General features: G+C 41.0%; 1 protein-coding gene across 1 annotated transcript; it reads left to right on the top strand.

The window, feature by feature from the left end:
* Positions 1-11,282: 11,282 nt before the first annotated feature.
* Positions 11,283-22,603, top strand: LOC143712055 (uncharacterized). Its single transcript, XM_077204272.1, has 9 exons — positions 11,283-11,399; positions 12,015-12,141; positions 18,292-18,304; positions 20,431-20,523; positions 20,675-20,782; positions 20,895-20,966; positions 21,055-21,156; positions 21,790-22,141; positions 22,301-22,603. The coding sequence occupies exons 1-9, from the start codon at positions 11,283-11,285 to the stop codon at positions 22,586-22,588; spliced, it is 1,272 nt and encodes a 423-aa protein (XP_077060387.1). The 3' UTR covers positions 22,589-22,603.
* The last annotated feature ends 33 nt before the right edge of the window (positions 22,604-22,636 follow it).

Raw genomic sequence — 22,636 nt, forward strand, 5'->3', positions numbered from 1 at the left:
ATGCCTCACAGAAACTGTGATGATTTACTGTCTCGTGTACTATTAGGTATAACAACATGGTATGTTTGATTGGGGTGTATGTGGTTGAACAACCACCCAACGGTCAATATAACCTCACCTGTATCATGCTTCCTAGCAAATTAATCCTCATTTAATGACACACACTTTGATGTACATCACCTTCTCTTAGAATGCAATGTGAATTTGTTATGTCTATTTGAGCTTGAATGAACAGTCTAAGCATGCTGGGGACAAAGACCATAAATCAACTAAGAGCCGCTTCCCCTCTCGGACATGTCACCTTACTCATAGGTCCATTCAAACCTTAGGGGTTGGTTCTTTTCTCAGGGTATATCAGAGGCAGGCAACAGTGACCGCCCTCTCTTAGTTTTTTCATCCAGCCGCAACACTGTTCTGGTGAGACTGGGGAGCCCCCTCCCCCTCCACGGGGGCCCCAAGGGCCCAGCAGGCCTCGATTCCAACCAGAGGTGGGCTCAGGCAGGAGAGAGAAGACTCTCTCACAAAGAACCAAGGACAATCTCAGGAGTTTTGGAACAAAGACTCCAACCAACAACGACTCCAATCACCCATCCTTTTGACTTCCTCACTTCCAATCATGCGTTCCTGGAGAAAGAGAACGCTCAACCAACTTCCACTTGACGCTGCCGGAACCATCAACGACTTCAATTTTCAACAACTTCAAGAATTGTTCCCATTACAAATGCAAGTATTCAATTCAATGAAATGTGAAAATGAAATTCTGATGGTTCTTCTCATAGACCCTCTTCCGGTTTCCAATTTCATCCTATCACTAACCTATTTATGTATTCATGTGTGTATGTTGTTTAGTTTATTTATATTCATATAAATATCTATATTTAGTTAATAAAACTTGTACATAATATGTATTTGGTTCTGTTTTGTTTGCAATACAAGTCACTTTACGATCACGGTTTTTGCTACTGGCTCAAAGTACTGTACAGGCGAAGAAATAATTATTCTTCGGTGGCCATGGAAGATACCCTTTATTAGAATAAATTAATAATCAAAATAGTTCGTTGGAAGAACTGATTAATTGATTGTAATATAAATTCAGCCAGATCAAGTTAATCCAATTAACTGACCCAAATATTTATAATTAATAATAACAAGATATTATTGATTATTAATATTTCCAAAAAGCTGAGTTCCTTACATAATGGTGGAGAATTTTAAGGCATCGTATTAAACATTGTATGCAAGCAGACAGTAATCAATCATATGTTGTCCCATAAGTTTTATTAACATCTCATACATGCACGTACAAGTTTCTGAGTAAATCAGCAAAACTATAGCTTGAATATGCCTTCCTACGAATGGCAGAAAGTTCACAAATGCTATAATGCATATTTAAATCGTACGATAAGAAACTCCTGATATTAGCGAAGAAAGCCTAATTTCAGATATAAATCGAGCATAAGCCTTCTCTGACGAAGAAATCTGAGATTAGCCACGCGCATAAATGGTACCAGAACTAATTAACCTGATATGGACGAAGAAATCTCCATTTTCAGCATTTTTGAATGTGATCTGAGCGATGTTCCTCAATCACCGATTAAGGCCTTATTATGCGTTACGTCATTGTATTCATATTAAACCGCTGAAGCGCTCATATGAAACAATCGCGTCGAATTAGTGGTATAAATTCTAGCTTAGCTAACTAGTAATTTGCCATTGTCTGTGAAAGAACGGTGCTGTTTTGATTTGTTAAAAAGAGTCACTCACACGCAACGTCGTGTCTAAGCGAGAGACTCAGTGCAAACTGTCAGCACAGCTCGATCGCTGCTCCGAACGATCTGTGTTGTTGGTTGGCATTGCGTCCGGAACGCGAGCAGGCGTTCCTATCTAGTTTTTCTGACAACAGCACCAATCTCACAGACCCTCGTGTAAACAAGCGACGGTTGTAGCCAATAGCTCCCTCAATCCTAACTTACACGCATGACTTACAAGTAAAACCCTCTACCTCGAGTGATAGTTTTAGCACCGCCTAAAAACTTAGACACGTTAGAGCGTAAAGTGTAACCTTAAACCAAAGACTATAGATTTTGCGTGATTTGAACTGAGTGATTTGAACACGAGTAATGAGAGTCAAAGCTCTTCGAGGCTTTGAATCAAAGGAGTCAACTGAATCACAAATGACTCTTTGTTTGAAGCGCCCTCGCTGGCGACCCCTGCTGGTCAAAACAGTGGAAGTGTAGCGGAAACTCAAATCAACGGAACACCTTTTACAAACCAATCGCAAAGGTTTTATCAAAAGGTGTAATCAGGTAATGGCAATCCGCGAGCTACCTAATATCGTTTAATATGAGGTGTCTTTCAAGGCATAATATCTTAGTAAACCGTAGGGCTCGTTTTATGAAAGCTTGACTTGAAAGGCAATCAGACCCTTTATCAAATGCGTCATTAAATGTGTACGAATCTATAAAGTGATACGAGATCACATAGAGACCAGATACACAATGGTTCACGAACCGTTGAAATTTAAAACAATTTCTAAACAGCTATGACGCGTAACGAAGCCCAGTTTAATAAAATCACGTGGCCTTAGCAGTGATACACTCCGAATGATTTGAGACGAATGATTCACCCTGGTGTCAGAGCTTCACGAAGCACGTCTCATAAGAGGGTTAAACCACCCTCTTCTCTCTCTCTTTCTCTCTCTCGACCCCTTCCTCTTGGTTTCACTTTCAGATTGAAACCCAGATACTTTGGGTTTTTATTTGTGTTTCTTTTATTTTTACTTAAATCTACCCCTATTTTATTTTGTGTATTTACACCTGTTGAGCCTGAATAGTCCTATTCAGTTAAATTGAATTTAATTAAATTGGGAATTTAATTAAATCAATTTGCTTAGTCAAGTTCCCCTCTAGTTACCAGAGCTATGAGAACACACAATGTTTACATACATTTTTTTATTTTTTTTTATTTTATTTCAATTTAGTTATTTACGTTTGTTTCAGCCTGAATTCTTATATTCAGCTAAAGAAAAAAAGCAGGGCTTAACTAAATTTGAAATTTAATTAAATTACTTGATACGCTTCCCTTTCCTTTTAGTTTTCTTAGAGCTATAAGGACGTTCTAACTTTACCTTTACCTTATTTTAGATCTCTAGTCACTATCCTCATCTTCTCTCTCTCTATAGGATTACAATATCTAGCGACTGTTGTTTCCATAGCGAGTTACACAGGTCATTAATATCCTACTTCCTGTCTGTGTTTTACCCATCCTCACTCCTTAGCACCAAGCTAAGTAAATGAAGTACGGCTAAACACAAACACACAGTAGGCCCCAGACAGAACTGGAAACACTTCCCATTGTTTCTTCTTCTTCTTTTGGACCTTGAGATGTCTGATGTGTCCCTGGTAGCTTAGTCTAACAGCAGCATAACCCATAAGTGACTCCTGTTTACCTATGTCTCCTAGCTAAACCTAAATAGGTAAAACACTCCTTTCTTCCTCTTCTTTTCTGGTTTCATCCCATTGTTTTATTTTGGTTTTGCTCTATCTGTTACTCTCGTAGCACAACATGTGAGAAGAACCATCAGCATTTTTGAGTAATAGGTTATGACATGTAAGAGCCCAGTCATCAGTCGATGCTGCTTAAAGCACGTCAACTAAGATACTCAAAACTTTTTTTTTTTTGTTGTGTGTGCTCACCAACACTAAATTTTAGCTGCTCCACATAGCCATTCTCCCACACAGATAGCTCACCACCTCTGTAGAAACTTGCATTTGCCTTTGCCATTTCTCTCTCGTGTTCCCACAAGTGTTCCAGTAGGCCTCAGACACCCAGCCCTGCCACCAGGACCACCTGAAGACCCGGCAGAGCAGTGTCATGGACATCCTTCAGCCTGAAGCAGGCAACGACCTGCCACGGCAGAGGAAGGAACAGTTAGGCAACAATGAAAGCAGACGTCTGACACCCAGCCTGAGCCACCAAGAGCTGACCAGCATTATCTTCTCCTTGGCCATGCTCCCGCAGGCCTCAAACAGGAGGTAAATGAACTAACGCTGCCAGCCACAGGACTCCACAGAGAAAAAACCCTGCTCAACGGGAGAAGGCACAGGACAGATGCAAGGACCCTGACAGAGCAGAGCAACTGAAAGAGATCATCAGTTTTCAGGCGGACGACAGCTCTGAGCACCTGCAAACCGACGGGTAAAGAACTGTTTCACTCAAAGAACTTAAAGAAATGGTTGAACTCAAAGAGAGCTAAAGCCATCAATGTGCAGCGGAAGTCCGAACACTGACTTAGCGATGCTGTAACATTATTGACGCACTCCATGTGGTCCAAAGAGAGCTGCAACAGTCCAACCCACTGCAAATGGATCACACAAGAAAGATGGACCCTGCTGACTTTCACATTAGCAGCGTAAGCTTCCCCAGCCCTGCACAAAGGGGGGAGGAGCCAAAGCCCTCGGCTTAACACTTCACCAGACAGTGCCCTGAGAGCCCCTGCAGCTGCAGGAGGAAAAGGTAAATCAGACAAACCCTGAAATGGCACATGAAGTGACACTCAACAATCTCAAGTGAAAGGTCAGAAACATCCCTGCCAATCTACGAGACATTGATTTTCACCTGCAGTCTCCAACCGGTATGGCACACCGAGACAGACTCCATCTGATCTGGACACATCCAGCCCAGCTGGGCCCTGCCCAAACACCAAGCAGGACAGACCTAGAAGGCCCTGTGCTACCACCACCAACTCCGAACGAGTTGTCTGTGGAACTTACAACGAACCTGTGACGGAGGAGGACACCAGCTTCAAGAAACTTTTCCTCCAAAACCAGTTAGTCACCATATTTTCACCTGCCCCCACGCAATGCCCACTCAACGATGTGTGACCTGATGCGGAAGGCCTCTAACACAGAAGGCCTTCCCAGAAAGGGTTCCTAAGACCCCATTGATCCTGAACTGCAAAACCAGAAGCCACACAGCATGAACACAATGCAAGACTCTGCTAAAAAGTCCCTGGTCAGCATAGGACATAAAACTTTTAAAGTAGATGAAAATGGGTGCTCAAAGAGCAGCAAGACTCTGCATTAGTAAAAATAGAATTTTACTGATATAAAGAAAATCTTGAATGGGCGTGTAAGCCTCACCTGCCAACAGACTATGCACAACTCTTTTGAAACAAACATTTGCTACATGCTGGTTGAATTGGCACTGCTACATTAGTTTCCATGACAATGAAGGGTTACAGGAAACACTAGCTCCAAATAGGGCATACCTTGACGCCATAGTGTAGGAAAACCACCTGAGTTTTAAACTACTGTTAACCTACAGGCGTGCATTTGACCATTGCGGTTCAACTGGAACACAACATGCGATACGCATTTTGATCACTGGTTGCTGGCTTGTCTAAATGCAGATAAAACGATAGCGGGAATTGACATCTCTACTGTAAGTGAAAGAGTCTTAGATTTCCAACTGGTATCAGTAAGTTCAGCATTAAAGCGTAAGTCTGTTTGACAAAGGAATCTCATCTCAGCAGCTTGTAAACTGTACCGATATCTATCCTGCTTTGGTTAAAGAAATCCAAATTGCAGTATTGCTAAACCTGTTTCTGAAAAAGAAAGCTCAGGACAGTGTTATATATACGTAGACCTGGGTGATGCTCCCCTTTCTACAATGTAAAGGCCTTACAAATTATTGTTAGATTGATGTAATTCACCTAAATTTTTAGCTGTATCCACAAGCAGAGAGCTACCTAGCGATCAAAACTGTTCACTCGCTGAAAAGTCAGCATTTATGCATGACAGGGACGTAACTATATAGGCTTAGACAAGCTTTGACTTACAGCAAATCTATTTCCTTACTTTGTAAACGAATAGAATAAGTTGTGTAAAGTAAAGAGAAGAGTTCCATGAGTAAAATTAGCAAATGCCAAAACACATTAGCATTTTACTGAATGTAACATCAAGTTCTTGAAAGACTTAAAGTATAGGCGCCCCCTTTTAACCCGTTTAAACATGCATAACTCAGTAAAATGCGTAGACATTCTTCAGGTACTGTTGAATTGTTCTGACATGCACTGGTTCCCATGACAACGACTTGTCACAGGAAGTGCTAACTCGTGACGTCATTTTGTAATCAAACCAGCCTAGGTGGCTAAGCTAACTTAACCTAGCGTCCATCCAGCTTAGGCTAAGCTAAGCTAACCTAGCATCCATCCAGCTTAGGCTAAGCTACATAATAACTTCTACAGTTAGCGGTTAGCATCATTTACTTGAAGCCTTAATTACAGCTTTTATGTATACAGCGCAAAGTATTCTAAAATACTTTCTTTAACCCCATTTAGGGTTTCTAATTTTTCTCTTTCCTTACTTTCAATTCTTCTCAGCTGAATTTCACCTTCACTAGTTTAGGCATAGTCCTTGCTGAGCGCTGTAGGCTAAATTTGCAGATGCCCTGGCAATTAAACCCAAGTTTAATTACATGTAAGCTGTGTAGCTAGAGAAGAATTATTATAGTTATGAGAATTTTCATCAGCATATTGACTAAACCTTTGGAGGGACACACACGGTGTGGTCTTAAACACGCAACAGCTGTGACCCACTAGGGAGTGTTGGTCCAGGCAAATCTAAAGGTTAGTCACTAGTGCTATTGATTATTCTCAATTTCAGATCATTACCGCTGTTTTGATTACTTACTTAATTTTTTATTTTATTCTTTTATTTCCACTTTGATAATAATAGCAGTCAGCTATTCCCTTGTCTATTCGGTCATCTATATGATTTAATTCCATTTCCTCGCTTGTTCGAATGTGGTTCTATTTCCCATTGGGCCCAGAAAGGAAACAGAGACACCTTTATTTGTGATTGTGTTTATTTTCAACAAGTGCACTCATTTTTGTGACCCTGCGACACAAGTAATTTCAACAATTACTAGGGCATAACTATAGTCCTGAGGATTGATAATAAGCATAATTTGAATAGGAAAGCTGTCCCTTTTCCTCCTATCCTTCACTTCGTCAAGCCGCAGTGAACCACCATTTAAGTCCAGAGAAATAATTTAGTCATAAGAACCATCTTAAGTCATTTATTTCATCTCGGCTATGCCCTTTCCAGGAAATACTCTAGGAACCACACAAGTCTTAGCCTCCTAACATCCACAGCTAAGATGATAAAGATACAAGAGACACATCACTAGCTAGATACACATGAAACACCTAACTTTATGCTACATATCTAGCGAACCCATTAAACAGTGGTTCTGAACTTTTAGGGTCATGAATTAGTCTCTCACCACATGTGTGCCAAAATGTCACAGAGCCTCTGCTTAACCTGACCCCAACCTTCCAGCTTACCAAAGACTATGACAAACCAATGGACACTATGAGAAACCACCTCTAACCCCTCCAACCACCCACGAACGCCGTCTGCACCCACCGACAACCGGTGCCCCAGACAACTGAAATCAACAAGCACACGCTGCGTGCACAGGACAACACTCTGTGTTATGCACCTGATGACATCGCTGCGCCAAAGCTTGTGGTGCCACAGTGCAAAAGGGAGGTTCATGCCAGTGTATGCCCATGACGCAGCATGTGCTGCACACCGCAGCACCAGAACACCGAAGCAATTGGCATACCGGCGTCCTCGAAGCGGAAAGACTGTCCTAGCCAACAAAGGACGACAGTCGCTGAGATCTTTCCTCCCTTTCTCTCTCCCTCTCCCCTTTGTTTGTTCCAGGATGCTGCTGTGGTTAGTCTTCCTGTGCCTCCAGCCAACCAGAGGACAGCCGCAGTCGGTCATCTCACCAGGTCCGGTATCAGGCAGCGTCCCGAAGGAACAACCGGGACTCCTTATCACCAACTGCAGGACCCACACCCAGAGAGTGTATGTTCGACTCCACTCCCTCGCCCACGCTGAGGCCAATGTCGAACACATGCTCAACCAACTTGAAAAAAAAAATGTCACACAAGCAGAGCCAGATGGACACAACTGCCACTGCCGTCGGAACTCTGTTAACATTGGCATGTCCAGTGTCAACGCACTGAACCTAGCCACCGTGAGACAACGTGTGGCTGAAATTCAAACTGAAATCCCACAGCTAAAAGGGCAACTCACAACACAGAGTGCCTCCCTGCCGTCCATCGGCAAGACATCGAAGGGAACTGTGGTAATTCTCAACACCCACAGCGTTCGGCTGAACCAGACAGTGAACTCCATGAAACAGCTGTTTACTGTCTTCCAGAATGACTTTACTCAAACTCAGCTGGTCTGCAGTCTCTGATCCAAGACACACGCTGCCCTGCTGAGGCCAAACCTGAATCAAAGCTGGAAACCTCATCCTTCTTCAAGAACCACAATTTCACTCTAACTCCAGAATGACAGGTGATACCCAGTCAAGGCACCTTCTGCCCCAACACCTGCTGCAGAGTCCTGTACTGGGCTACTGTCCACATCAACCGCCGTGGAACGACCACCACTCCAGAAGACCCGAGCAACCAGAGGCCACCATGGCCTTCCAGCCTTCTATGACAAAGGTGTGTCTGATCTGTCGGCACTTTCAACTTCGATCATGGTTGTCCTTGAGGGGGACAACAACGGTCGAAAGGGGGGGATGTAGGGTCTGGACCAATCAGACACACACTAATTATTCATATTCACTATATTTAATGAATATAAAGGTCTATGAAACTCTCCCCCAAAACTAACCTCACAAATGAAGTTACTTTGTCAGCCGGGTGTCCGGTTACAGAACACTTTAAGACTGATAACAGACTTTACGACCTCAAAGGAATGTGGCCACATGCGCCACATGCTTAAGAGAGAGAGACCATCTTTAATTAAATAAACTTTGCGGTGTTACTCTGATCTATGAAGGAACATGCCTCACAGAAACTGTGATGATTTACTGTCTCGTGTACTATTAGGTATAACAACATGGTATGTTTGATTGGGGTGTATGTGGTTGAACAACCACCCAACGGTCAATATAACCTCACCTGTATCATGCTTCCTAGCAAATTAATCCTCATTTAATGACACACACTTTGATGTACATCACCTTCTCTTAGAATGCAATGTGAATTTGTTATGTCTATTTGAGCTTGAATGAACAGTCTAAGCATGCTGGGGACAAAGACCATAAATCAACTAAGAGCCGCTTCCCCTCTCGGACATGTCACCTTACTCATAGGTCCATTCAAACCTTAGGGGTTGGTTCTTTTCTCAGGGTATATCAGAGGCAGGCAACAGTGACCGCCCTCTCTTAGTTTTTTCATCCAGCCGCAACACTGTTCTGGTGAGACTGGGGAGCCCCCTCCCCCTCCACGGGGGCCCCAAGGGCCCAGCAGGCCTCGATTCCAACCAGAGGTGGGCTCAGGCAGGAGAGAGAAGACTCTCTCACAAAGAACCAAGGACAATCTCAGGAGTTTTGGAACAAAGACTCCAACCAACAACGACTCCAATCACCCATCCTTTTGACTTCCTCACTTCCAATCATGCGTTCCTGGAGAAAGAGAACGCTCAACCAACTTCCACTTGACGCTGCCGGAACCATCAACGACTTCAATTTTCAACAACTTCAAGAATTGTTCCCATTACAAATGCAAGTATTCAATTCAATGAAATGTGAAAATGAAATTCTGATGGTTCTTCTCATAGACCCTCTTCCGGTTTCCAATTTCATCCTATCACTAACCTATTTATGTATTCATGTGTGTATGTTGTTTAGTTTATTTATATTCATATAAATATCTATATTTAGTTAATAAAACTTGTACATAATATGTATTTGGTTCTGTTTTGTTTGCAATACAAGTCACTTTACGATCACGGTTTTTGCTACTGGCTCAAAGTACTGTACAGGCGAAGAAATAATTATTCTTCGGTGGCCATGGAAGATACCCTTTATTAGAATAAATTAATAATCAAAATAGTTCGTTGGAAGAACTGATTAATTGATTGTAATATTAATTCAGCCACATCAAGTTAATCCAATTAACTGACCCAAATATTTATAATTAATAATAACAAGATATTATTGATTATTAATATTTCCAAAAAGCTGAGTTCCTTACAACTTGATTTCAATATATGAGACATTTTGATTTTGTATTGATTGCTATTTATTCCATATCTAAATCTAGATTATATGAAACATTATTATTGTAATGTAAAGACAACGAACATTAGTGTCTGGACAGTGTTGAATAAGGAAAAAAACACAGGACAGGTTAATTACTTTTGGAGGCTGGCTCCATTTATCATCAAAACAAAAATAAATAAATAATTTAACCTGATATACTACCATGGAAAACCGGACATTTTGAAAAAGTCTCAACTTAATAAATGTGCATGTTCAGGACCTGACATCATGGAACTGGGGCTGACAACCTGGGGGGAAAAAAATACAAAATATAATAATAATGGACTATTTTTAGATAGTTTAGCTCTTTATAGGTTTGTGGGTGGCTCTTAAAAGAGCCGTTGTGGGTAAGTCATGAGGAGGACTTCAAACGCTACTCCGTCGGCTGCCATGGTACTGCTCCCTCCGCCGAGAAGTGTGCCATGAAGACATCCCTCACCCGGAGTGCCTCTCTGGAGGAGTTGTTGGCCGCAACCCGACCCAGACCTGGCAGTGGCTCCTCTCCAGCATGTCCCGCGCCCCTCACAGCAGGTGCCTCACTCCCCTCCGAACACCTCAGAAAGTTGTGGAGAAGACACGTCGCCTTCACACACTTCTCCGCAACTTCTGGTTGGACCTCGATGAGGCGGCGGTACAGCCTCCACTGTGAGGAGAGGATGCCAAAGGCGTTCTCCACCACCAGCCTGGCTCTGGAGAGGCGGTAATGGAAAACACGCCTCTCTGGAGGAAGGGAGCGTCCAGGGAAGGGCCGCATGAGGTTCCTCCGCAGCGGGAATGCCTCATCAGCCACAAAGACATGAGGCTGGGGTCCTCTTTCATCAGCACCGGGAAGAGGCTGGTCAGGAGGCAGATGAAGTGTACCAGCACGGAGAGCCTGTGCAAAGGCGGAGTTTGCCTGAATCCCACCGTCGCTGGTCCTGCCGTACCCCCCAACATCGATCACCCGGAAACGATACCTCGCATCCACAACTGCAAGGAGAAAGATGGAGAATGTTCTCTTGTAGTTGTGGAACTGGGATCCTGAGTTGGGGGGTGCCTTTATTACCACGTGCTTCCCATCCACCGCACCACAGCATAGAGGGTAGTTCCACCGCTCCTGGAATCCTTCTGCGATGGACCTCCAGTCATCAGTGGTGGGCACAGCCATGTACTCCTCCACAAGACAGTCCCAGATTGCAGTCACAACCTGGTGGACGATCTGGCTCACTGTTGAGATACCAACCCTGAAGCTGGACGCTATGGTCCTGAATGAGTCCCCTGCGGCAAGAAACCTAGAAAATATTTGTATAAGTACACTTGTAGTTACATATTCAACTATATACAATAGCCAGTCTGTTTTACTTTAATGCACCATATTTGTTTGTTTGCTAGCAATTTTGCAAGCAATTTAACAAAGTTTTGAATCTTCAAAACAAAAGGGTATATGTGTGTGTGTATATGGTTTAAATCACTAGTGTGCCAATAACCAATAACTGATTATCAAAAGAAAGAGTAACATTATTGCTTACAGAGACATGACAGTATCATTTTTAGGTTATAGCAGTTAACCGAGTAACGTTATCACTAGAAAGAGCTCTACATATTGCTTACAGATAGAGACATTATCACGTCTGCCAAAATAATATTTAATTTTTTAGGTTAACGTTACAGCAGTTAACTGAGTATCACTAGAAAGAGCACCAACAGTGGTATCCGTACAGCACAGTTTGAAAAACATTGATAGCATACCGCATATTAGCATATATTTAATATAGTGTATTTAACATTTTATATACATTTACCAACCGAAGACAGATGGACAGGCGCTCCGCAGCTGCGATAGAGCGCCTGTAGTTAGTGTCCTGAAGGGTGATCCTCGCTCTGATGCGGGACAACAGGTCATCAAACTGGGCGCGGGACAAGTGGAGGTACCGCTGAAAGCGGCCGTCATCCAGGCACAGCTCCTGGAGAAAATTATGAAATTCGCCGAACTGGGAACGCCTCCGGAGGGTCTGGTGGACCCAAGTACGGCGACGACGACCCACGCCGCTGTTCTGCTCTCCAGAGCAAATACAGAGCGGTGACTCTCTCCACGAATGCTCGATCAACATCAGCCATCTTGTAAAAAGATGGCCGTCAACGGGTTTTGCCTCCAGAGTTTCATCGGATTTCGCCTCCGACGCGCGTCAAACTTTTGTTTTTTACGCGCGTCAATTTCGCTCTTGACGCGCGAATGGATTCAAAGTGGTCAAGCGTATAACTAGACGCGGTAGACGCGAATTTGACGCGCTATTCACGTCCGGTGTGAACGCAGCATTAGATTGATACTTGCATGGCTTTGCAGTGGACACAATTCTAGAAGTTGTTGGAAACTGAAGTCGTTGACGGTTCCGTGAGTGTCAAATGTTGAATTTGCAATCGTTTTCTTCTCCGTTGGATGAAGAAGATGATGAACTTGCATGGGTAGTTCGACTCTATTCTGGTTGGAGGTTTTCTCTCTCTCCATGAGCACATGACTGGTTGAGTCAAGGCCTGGCAGGTTGTGGTCATAGCCTGCAGGGGCCATGCGCCATTTTGGTGAGGGGGTCTCAGACACCCACCCGAAGTAAGCAGCCCGGAGGTCCAGCAAAACAAGAGTTGATCGTTGCCCGTTCAGTGATGGTAAGGTTGCAGTTTTCTGGATTGAAGAAAAGGCAGACTGACTCCCTTTGGGAGCGTGAAAGCATGGCCGACGGTGCTCACAGCCTGCTGGGCCCTGGGGCTCCAGTGAAGGGGGGGGTTCCCCAGTATCAGCAGAAGCAGTGTTGTGGCCGGATGAGAAAAACTGAGAGAGACAGGTCACTTACCCCTTTTCCACCAAAGCATTTTGAGAGCCGGTTCGGAGCCGGTGCCTACTCGCGAACCGGTTCTTTGTGTTTCGACAGCCAAAGAACCGGTTCTCGGCCAGGAAAACTGGTTCCAAAGCGGCACCAACTCTTTGCTGGACTAGAACCAGAGAACCGTTCTTTTACCACCGTGTCATGCTTACGGCGGGGCTGGGGGCGGGTTTAGATGTGTCCTAAACATATTTTATGACCGCAAAGCCAGGAGAAACATTTGCAGAAACACGATGTAGTCCACCATTGTAATTATTATGCTTGAAGTTGGCGCAAGCGTTTCTAGCTTTTTTTAAATTTTATTTTTTTATTGAAAACATTATGTAAGCAAAGAAGAAAACAGTCAAAACATAGAACAAATAAACGGAAAGAAAAAAGACACAAGACAGAGGTACATAACTAATCAGAAATGATTACATATCAAAGGAAAAGATTAAAAGACTTACTTATTTCAATTGTTTTTAAAGCCTTCATGGTACACAAGTTAGAGATAATCCCAAAATAATGTACTTGCTAGCGTTTCTGTATGGCGACGTACACAGTGACGTAACGACGTCGTTCGCTGGGCGCTCTAGTCAGTGGGAAAACAAACCGGTTCTGAGAAGGTTCGCAAGTTGAACCAACTCCGAACTAACTTTGAACCAGCACCAGTTCCGAACCAGTTCTTTTTTGGTGGAAAAGGGGTAACTGTGGACTGTCTCTAATAAAGCTTGAGAAAAAGTCCCACCCAATTTTGCTTTACCAATGAGAAGGGTGGACTTTCTGGCGGGAGTTTCCTCTGTGGGCAAGATTTATGAGTCTTTGTCCTAAGTATGGTTAGACCTCTGCCTTACACTTTTTCTGTTCATTAATGCTCAGATAGATATAACAAATCCACACTGTATTCTAAGATAAGGTGATGTACATCAAAGTGTGAGTCATTAAATGAAGATTAATTAGTTAGGAGACATGATACAGGAGAGGTTACATCGACCGTTGGTTGGTTGTATAATAAAATACATACCATAGTATATACACAATAGTACACAAGACAGTAAATCATTCACACAGTTTCTGGGATGCATGTTCATTTATAGATCAGTTAGTCTATGATTAATGAAGCAAAGTCTGTATTTAAGATTGTTTCTGTCTTCCCATTATCTATCTCTTCCGCATGTGGCCACATTCCTTTGACAGCAATAAAAGCAACTTATCTGATCGTATCCATGGTAACCCAAAAGCCCCCCTTGCACCCGCTAGGGGGATGGGGCCACAGGTCCCAGCGTGAGCTTTAAAGATTACTTGTTAACCATAACAAATAATTGTGTCTGATTGGTCTCAGTTGCTACAATATCAACAGCAATACCTAGTGACACATTCCTGCTGATAAGCGATGATTCTGTATTGATACGGCAGAAAGTGCTGTGTTGCAATTTTGAAAAAGAAACAGAACAGAACAGACAATTTTAAGTTTAAAAGTAAAAACATATTTTCTGTGCACCTATTAATAACTCTGGGATTGCGTCTTAAGTTGTCCCAAACTGACGGCTTTTTCTTCTCTGTTATACAGAATAATTAAGAACAACTGTTATAGTAAACTCTGTGTAGGACAAAAATAAAAAAAATAAAAAATAAAAATAAAAAAAACAACAACAACGTGGCCTATGTTTCGTACAGTACAGTACAGATTTATTTAATGCCATGTCAGCACCTGTGGCTATTTTCATGGCAAAAACTGAATTACAAAAATACAAGAGTTAAATTTATACTGTAAGACTTGAGATATTAGATAAATGCCAGGCAGTCTACTTAAGGAACGACCACTCCCTGATGAGACAAAGGACCTTTCTGGAAATAAACATTTGAACTCTCTCTTGTGAAACTGGCGCCATCATTCAAGACACAAGTCTCACCTAAGCAATCCTAATCTACATCTTTTTCCCTTGAACCCTCATTTCCCCGTTCCCTCTTTCTATCATGCTGAGATCACCTGAAATTCACCCAAAAATCTATAGTTTAATGTGAATTATCATCATACAGTATTACACATGTTTAGTATCATTTGAAATGTCAAAGGTCTCATTCCCAAAGAAGTAAACCAAAAGGTAATAAGGTATTTAAGAGTTTACAGATAATTCGCACACAGAGAAGGGTGCATGTTCCAGGCAAATGGCCTCCTGCACTCAAAGGTGTAAACTCTGAATGCAAATTCTCATTGTTAGCAAATGTTTCCATGTGAAAAGAAGGTCTGTCTATATAATGAAATGCAACGAGTGGGTCGGTGCGATTCTGTAACCCAGACTAGCCCGTGATGCGAAGTTTAAGCAAAACACTTTGCATCATGTATTTTATAATGTCAAGGTATTGCATATTCTCTCTTTATTCCAGAGGATTTGATGCTTGCATCTATTATCTTTGAACTGATTATGCAATTGGCATGATACATTTACCTGACATAATAAATTATAAATATTTGATTTTATTCTAACTGACTCTGACATTATTTTTAGTAAAGAGTTAAAAAGAATAGTCAAACATTCGCTCACATTTAATGATACACAGATATCATTAAAAAAAATTTCATTTATGGAGTCAGATGAAATAATGAGTTAATACATATGAGAAAATGTATTTCACTTAATCAAATTACTTTGCCACGCGGAAAGACAGCAACGCGCAGAGAACTGGAAATGGAGGTCCTCCATTGAGTCGATTGAGCCGGGCTTACAATACAATAAAAACAAAAACAAAGCAAACAGACAAAATACAGCAATTAATAGCTACTACACAAGATATTTAACATTAATGTGATACCTTTTCTGGTAAAATCTTACTAAAGTCCTCAAGTGAGTTTGCTGCCTTTGCTATTGTTGCTGTTGCTGCTGCTGATACTGCTGGAGTTGATCTGAGACTATAGACATTAAAACAAACATATAGGAGATATATTAGCAGATTAAACCATTGTTATTGAAATTGTGACTTTGATATTTGTATTTATTTCCAGAGAGATATTATTGAGTTTACAGGCTAAAGTGGTCTTGCTGTTGTAAACACTACTGTTGCTGTTGTAGGAAAAAAATATATTTGTCAAATTTAAAATAATAGTTAAATTCAGAACAGGATAAGAATATTTTTTTTTAAATGATAATTCGGAGGATGAGAAAATCAGTATAAGCTTTACCAGTGTTCTGATAATTTTGAAGGCACTCTACGTTTTTTTTTTTAAATACTGTAGTAATAATAATAATAGTTCAAAGTATGAATAGTTTTTAGTCAAATAATGAATAGGGGAGAGCCGGGCACAAAGTAACGCTTTTTGACTTTCTCAGTTTGTGTAAATCTACTTAGGGTTCAGAGTATTTATTTTTTCTCACATTAATTTCCCACGTCTAGTACAATTCTGTCGTTTTGTTTTATTAATACAGTATATACTTTTTTCTTGATATACCCCAAAAAGAATGGAAGTGAAATGACAACATGCCCCATAGGTGGGGTACATTGTAACATGAGAGGGCCAATCTATCAAACAAATATACAAGACAAACTAAAATATTTTCTCAAAATACAATTATTAACTTTTTCATATAAAATAATGGAATTTTTTAATCATTAAACATAAACTAATGTTTAAGTTTGACAACGAACACAGGAAAACACAGCTATACAACATAGTTCAAAACATATTAATAATTAGTAGGCTAATTTCTGAACATTGACTCTCAGTCTTTATTGACCTTTTTCTCATGATTTTTCAATAGAAAAAGTATAGAATAGAATAACATTTCTAATAGGTGCTCAATGCAACACAGTGTGACAACATGCCCCACCTGCACAACTGGGATTTAAACCTTGCGAGTGTCTTCTGCTAGTTAGGGAAGCATTATAAGTAGTTGATACCTATCCACTATTAAATAACATATTGGAGATTAAAATAATATAAGATTTGTCTAATTTTAAATAAATCCAAAAAATAGAGATGAAAAATTAACTTAAGTAATAAAATTTACTTTTGCTATGGTTTAATCAGTGGCGGTTGGTGAAAAATATCTTAGGTGGGGCTGTGTCATATTCAGTCAGTTTCAATAGTCTGGTAACCATAGGAGCCATCAGGTCTTTTAGCGTTGTGGCTCTTCCTCAAGACATCCGTCAAGCATTCACCCTTCTCTCATTCAAAAGCCTCTTAAATTTTTTTTCCTCTCTGAATATTACTCTTCAGCTCACAGTCTGTAAATTCTACCTTGTTATATGTTGTTTGTTTGAATCCCTCTTTATTTGTATCTTTAACCTAACTTTGCAAGTGACCTCTGTATATTACTTTATGCCCTTGGTATGTGTATTGTGCTTGGATGTTGATTTTGTACTATTCCTTAACCCAGTGGTTCTCAAACTTTTTAGTGTTGTACCCCTTGAGGCTTTTAACATCCTCCTGTGTACCCCCTGTCTGCAGTCACTTCTTTTTCATTAAGGGACAATATTTTCCCCCTTAAATCGATATTTCCAGTGCATTTTTTTATCTTTATATAAAAAAAATAAAAATAAAAAAAGGTCCAATAGAGAAATATGCAATGATTGTAAAAACGAAGTGATGCTTTTAAATATTAAATTAAATCCGCCAGTAGGTGGCGGCAAGCCACTGTCTTTATGAGTGAGTCATCGAGTCATTTGTTCATCAGTAACGAAGCAAGTGGCTGTAATTATGAATGAATCATTGACTCTCACGATTTGTTCAAAGCTGCAGATTCGTTCACGAACACTGCTGTGGGTCTCGTTGGAGCTACTGTTTTGTTGCAAAAAATACGGACATTACTGTGTTTAAAATGAACATCACTTAAATTATTTTACGTTGTTGCAATGGGAAAAAATGGCGAATTAATTTGGTTCTTAGGTACAGTGACTCTTGTGATTTTTATAGAAATTATTTTCAACCATCTAAATTAAAGGTGCTCTAAGCGATGTTGGGTGACGTCACTTCTTGTTGACGTTCTAAGTATTGTCAAACAAAACGGAGGCTAGTTAGACCCTCCCTCCGATTCGTCCACGCACTAACCCCCCAACCCCACCCCCAAATCCTTCTTGTTGGTTATTGGCTGAAACAGTTTGTTATGATTGCGTTTTTTTACAGTGTGTTCAGGGGACAGGCAGCTAGCTGATAGTGAGGAGATGTTTGCTGTATATGACAAAAAATGTTTTGGCCTAAAAAACGTGTGACATTGCTTAGGGCACCTTTAATTCCCTATCGTCTGTTGAACTGTTGTACAAAATCAATGTCACGTTTGAAATCGTGTGGATATTCGTATAATGTGATCAACATTAAACACAGGAACTCACACAGGGTATGTTTTTGTATTGAAGAGAGTTGAATATTAAATCGATCTCTATGCACAGTAGTGCTGTAGCGGCGCGTCGATGACCTCGACGCTTCGACGTCAAAATTACGTCATCGCCATATTTTTGCGTCGACACTTATTTATTTATATATTTATTGCACCGTTTCCGGCGGTACAGCTCGCCACCACAAGTGGGAATCCGAAACATTGCAGAATGTAGGACGAAGTCAACTAGAAGTGAATGTGCTTTCCATTAAATGAATCACACAAAGTAAACAAACCCTTAACAAAAAAAACCATTGCAATTTAGACGCGCAAACTGGGTGCCGGTGCGGTGAGACATACATGCTCGGGCAGATTCGTCTTGAAGTCGTTCATCCTCGGTTGCGGCGCCGCGTGCTAGAGGCCGTGCACACAGCCAAGCGAAATGGGGTCTTGCCGGTGTTGTGCCGAGCTTCGATCCCCTGCCAAATTATTACCCCCCTCGTTGAAGTTAGTACCTGATTGCCTAATCCTAACCCCACCCATAATCCTAACCCCTCCCCCACAACTAATCCTAAAACTACCAATGTTAGGGGGGTAATAATTCTGCCGGGGTCGAAATTCGGCACAACACCGGTCTTGCGCACCCAACGCGTAATTTTTGCCGCGCGCACCTTCGCACTCGTGCGGACGCGTCGAGTTTAAACAAGGCTTTACTCCGTGTCAACGCACGCTCTGATCGGTAAAGGGGCACACAGACCTCTCCCGAATCATCTCCAGCAGTAGCAGCCTCCGAAGCACCACTAACCGCCTACGTTTCTCTCGTACGCTGATATTAGTATTTAAACATTCTATGATAAAAATTTTTTGTAAAAAATATTTTAATAACACGTTTTTGGCGGTTATAGAGTTCTAATGACGGTGTTCAGTAGGGCTGGGTATTGCTAGAAATTTCACAATTCGATTCGATTTCGATTCGATATTGATTTATTAGCTTCGATATCGATTCAATAATTAGTAAATACACAAGTACTTAAAGGTGCTCTATGTAAAAATTGAGGTAAAATTATCCAAAAAATGAGCTACACGCATCAAAAGAATGAGAAGAAATAAGTGCAATGATGTCATTAAAAAATTGACAAGTTATAGTGCTGCCGAGATATAAACCTAAATTAGCATGCTAAATTACTAGCGCCGGCCCGACTGGTGTCGTAATACCAGTTTCGGCCATGGGAGGCGGTATGCGGGGAACATAACCACCATTCAAACTGTAATACACGAATAACTCGCACGGCTTGTGGGCGTACTTGAACCTGATGTCAATCATGTGAAAAGTACAGCCCATTACTTTCATTTCAGGGAAGAGACGAGAGCGGAAAAATGGCTGAAGCCCTTGGCAAGAGAGCCTTAGACACACCACAACCACCCGCTGCAGGGAAAAAACCTCGCACAGATGCTCAAAAAAAAATCGGACAAAAAAAGGAGCAGAACCAGAGTCAATATAGGCACTGCTTTCCATCGCTGGAGACTTTTAATGGACAAGAAAGAAATTAAGTTCGACTCTGAACTTGCAACATTTCTTTTGGATCGGTAAGTAAGATGCTGTTAGTATTTCACTAGAAGTTTGTTTTATATGTTTGTGTAATTTTTTCAGGAAGTTATAGAAATGTATCAAAGGATGTTTGATTAAAGTGCTAATGTGATGGCTAACTTAACCGTAACGTTAACTGTTATCTATTAGCGTTTGATAGTTAGCTCTAACGTTATCCAAAGATCCGATCCGGTTTTCACCTGTTATCTACCAGCCCTCTCTACCAAACTGATGATAAAATGAAACATTAGCTAAGAAGCTTGAAATGTCTTCAGTGATAATGAACCCCAAATGGACGCACGAAATGTAATGAGACCAAATGTTTTCTGGGGACTAATAATAACACTAGAAGAAGAGGTGTTGATAATGAAATCAAACTTGATATATGCTGCTAAATTAGCATCAACCGCGGGCAGCATATGTAACACTCTAAATAGATGTTGTCCCTAGTTTCGCTTGTATATGTGCAGCTAAGATTAATTCATAATTTGACTGATTTTGGGATCTGAGAGGCATAACATTAACCTGCTGTGTTGAACTGTGTAATTTTTTTTTTTAGGTATGAAGGACCACTGTCATCCACTCCCATGAAAAAACGGCCAGTACTGACAGATCTCACTGTAAGGAGCATCGGGTCAAGTGACTCTGATAAGTGAGTGTGCCTGTCTTGTTTCAGGTCCTACTTTGCTCATGTTTCCTCACAAGCATGTTTTTACTGTGAACTAGAAGTCATTATCATGACTAATTGTAAAATTCACATTTCTGCCACAGAGTGTAATGTCACATTACATTTTTATTCTTAGTTCCACTCATTGTTTTTTGTGTTCAACCTGTTACAGAGACAAGCATACCTCAGAAAAAGCCAGCAAGGGCTCAGCAGGTGTGGAAGAATTGGCCAGAATTGAGTGCAGGTAGGTCATAATGTGCACTGTGATTGCAGGTTCTTCTAAGAGTTTTTCAGTGTTACTTCTTTCTGAAATTGTTTTATTTTAATAATCTATCTTATCTAATGCTTTTCCTAAGCCTTGGTGAAATGAGCATTGGTGAGGAGGAACATCTGGATGAACAAGCCATCAATGACTTGAGGAATAGTACGTGTGTATTTTGATCAGCGGAGGTGATGTTGTCACTCGAGAATGTTATCTCAGTGTATATTATGTTATTGACTGTTTTGTCTCATCAGTATTGACTGGGCAGTTAACCCTCCACCAGTAAAGGCATCAGATAGAGATGATGAGGAGCAGGACAGCTCTGATGAAGAATACATCCCTCCACTTTCTCTTAGGTAAGTTTCCTAATGTCTCTTTTACTGCAACTTAATACTACCATCAAGTCACAAATGTATAACTCCACAATTCTTGGCTCTCCATCTCAGCTACACTCTGGTATTCTGTTCACCGTATTCTGACAAGCATTTTTTTTTTTTCCCTTCAGAGAATGTGTATAAACTTCCGTTCTGACATTTGCTCTCATACACATCCATTCTATTTTAATGAAATGTGATGGCAAAACTCTTCACACTAATCATTGAAACAATGGTTTTACTGCTGAAAACAGCATGGTTGTTCTGGCGACCTACTCTACAAACCTGTTTGATAATGGAGGCACAACTTTATTAAAATACAATTTAAATTAGACAGTTGAAGCGACTACCATCACCAATTCATTCCAGTGCATTACCCAATTTGATATTCCGAGACAAGTGTCATGTCAGCCCCCATGTTTGCATGTGGAATAAGGTGATTTGGTGAAATTTTTCATTGTTAGCTATGCTGTTAACACAAGGACTCACATGCCAGTTTTTCTCTGCACAACTTTGCTAGACAGAGTAGCTCCTTCAGACACTGCCTTGCAATGAAAATGTTTGTTCACATGTTTTTTGTTTCATATCTATGTTTGTACTTTTTGACTGAAACAGGTTTGGTGGAGCTTTACCTAATGTTCCAAATTTTGATGCGCTGCCTATCATTGGTTTGGAAGAGACTGTACACGAACTCACTGAAGATTTTGAGTCTGAACCTTCTACAGATCCTGACAGCTCCACTGCCTCACCAGCTGATTCAAATATGCCAACTGTACAGAAGGCAGAGGACATTGTTGGTGGCAAGGCATCGATTGTGTATGATGATTGCTTGAAGTACCTTGCGGCCTTTGTTACACCACCGGTGAAACATTGCACAGCAAAAAATGTGACTGGTGCAACATGTCAACGCCATCCACCATTCCTGGTGAACATCAAAGGGAAAGGCACTGCAAGCGTGTTAGAATGGGTATGTGACACTTTTGTTATGACAATAACTATGTGAATGTACACTTCAAATGATCACAAACATGTACCCTTACCTATAAATGTTTTTGAGAGAAAAAAAAGTTAACTGGCACAAAAAATGTTAGAGCTGTTATATAAGTCTATGTTTTCTTATCATTAGAGCTGTGCTAAGGGACACATTGTGTGGCGATGGGTTTCACAGCCTTTGATGAAGTACGGACTCCAGTCTGGAGACTTTATGCTGAGCACCAACATCTTGCTATCAGGAAACAACTACGCTAAAATTGCACTGCTATTTAGATTTATGAACATGGGCATTGTTGACCCAAACACTTTTTTATCCATCCAAGACACGTACTGTGTTGACTCAATTAAAAAGTACTGGATGGAAAAAAGTGCAGATGTGATTGCAAGACTTCAGGACAAAGATGTTGTTGTCCTTGGCTAGTGATACATATACAGTTTATTTAAAAAAAAATTATGTTGCAGTATTTTT

This window comes from Siphateles boraxobius, unplaced genomic scaffold (genome assembly GCF_051911475.1).
Source record: "Siphateles boraxobius isolate OS27281-9 unplaced genomic scaffold, OSU_SipBor_1 5, whole genome shotgun sequence".
Classification (NCBI taxonomy): domain Eukaryota; kingdom Metazoa; phylum Chordata; class Actinopteri; order Cypriniformes; family Leuciscidae; genus Siphateles; species Siphateles boraxobius.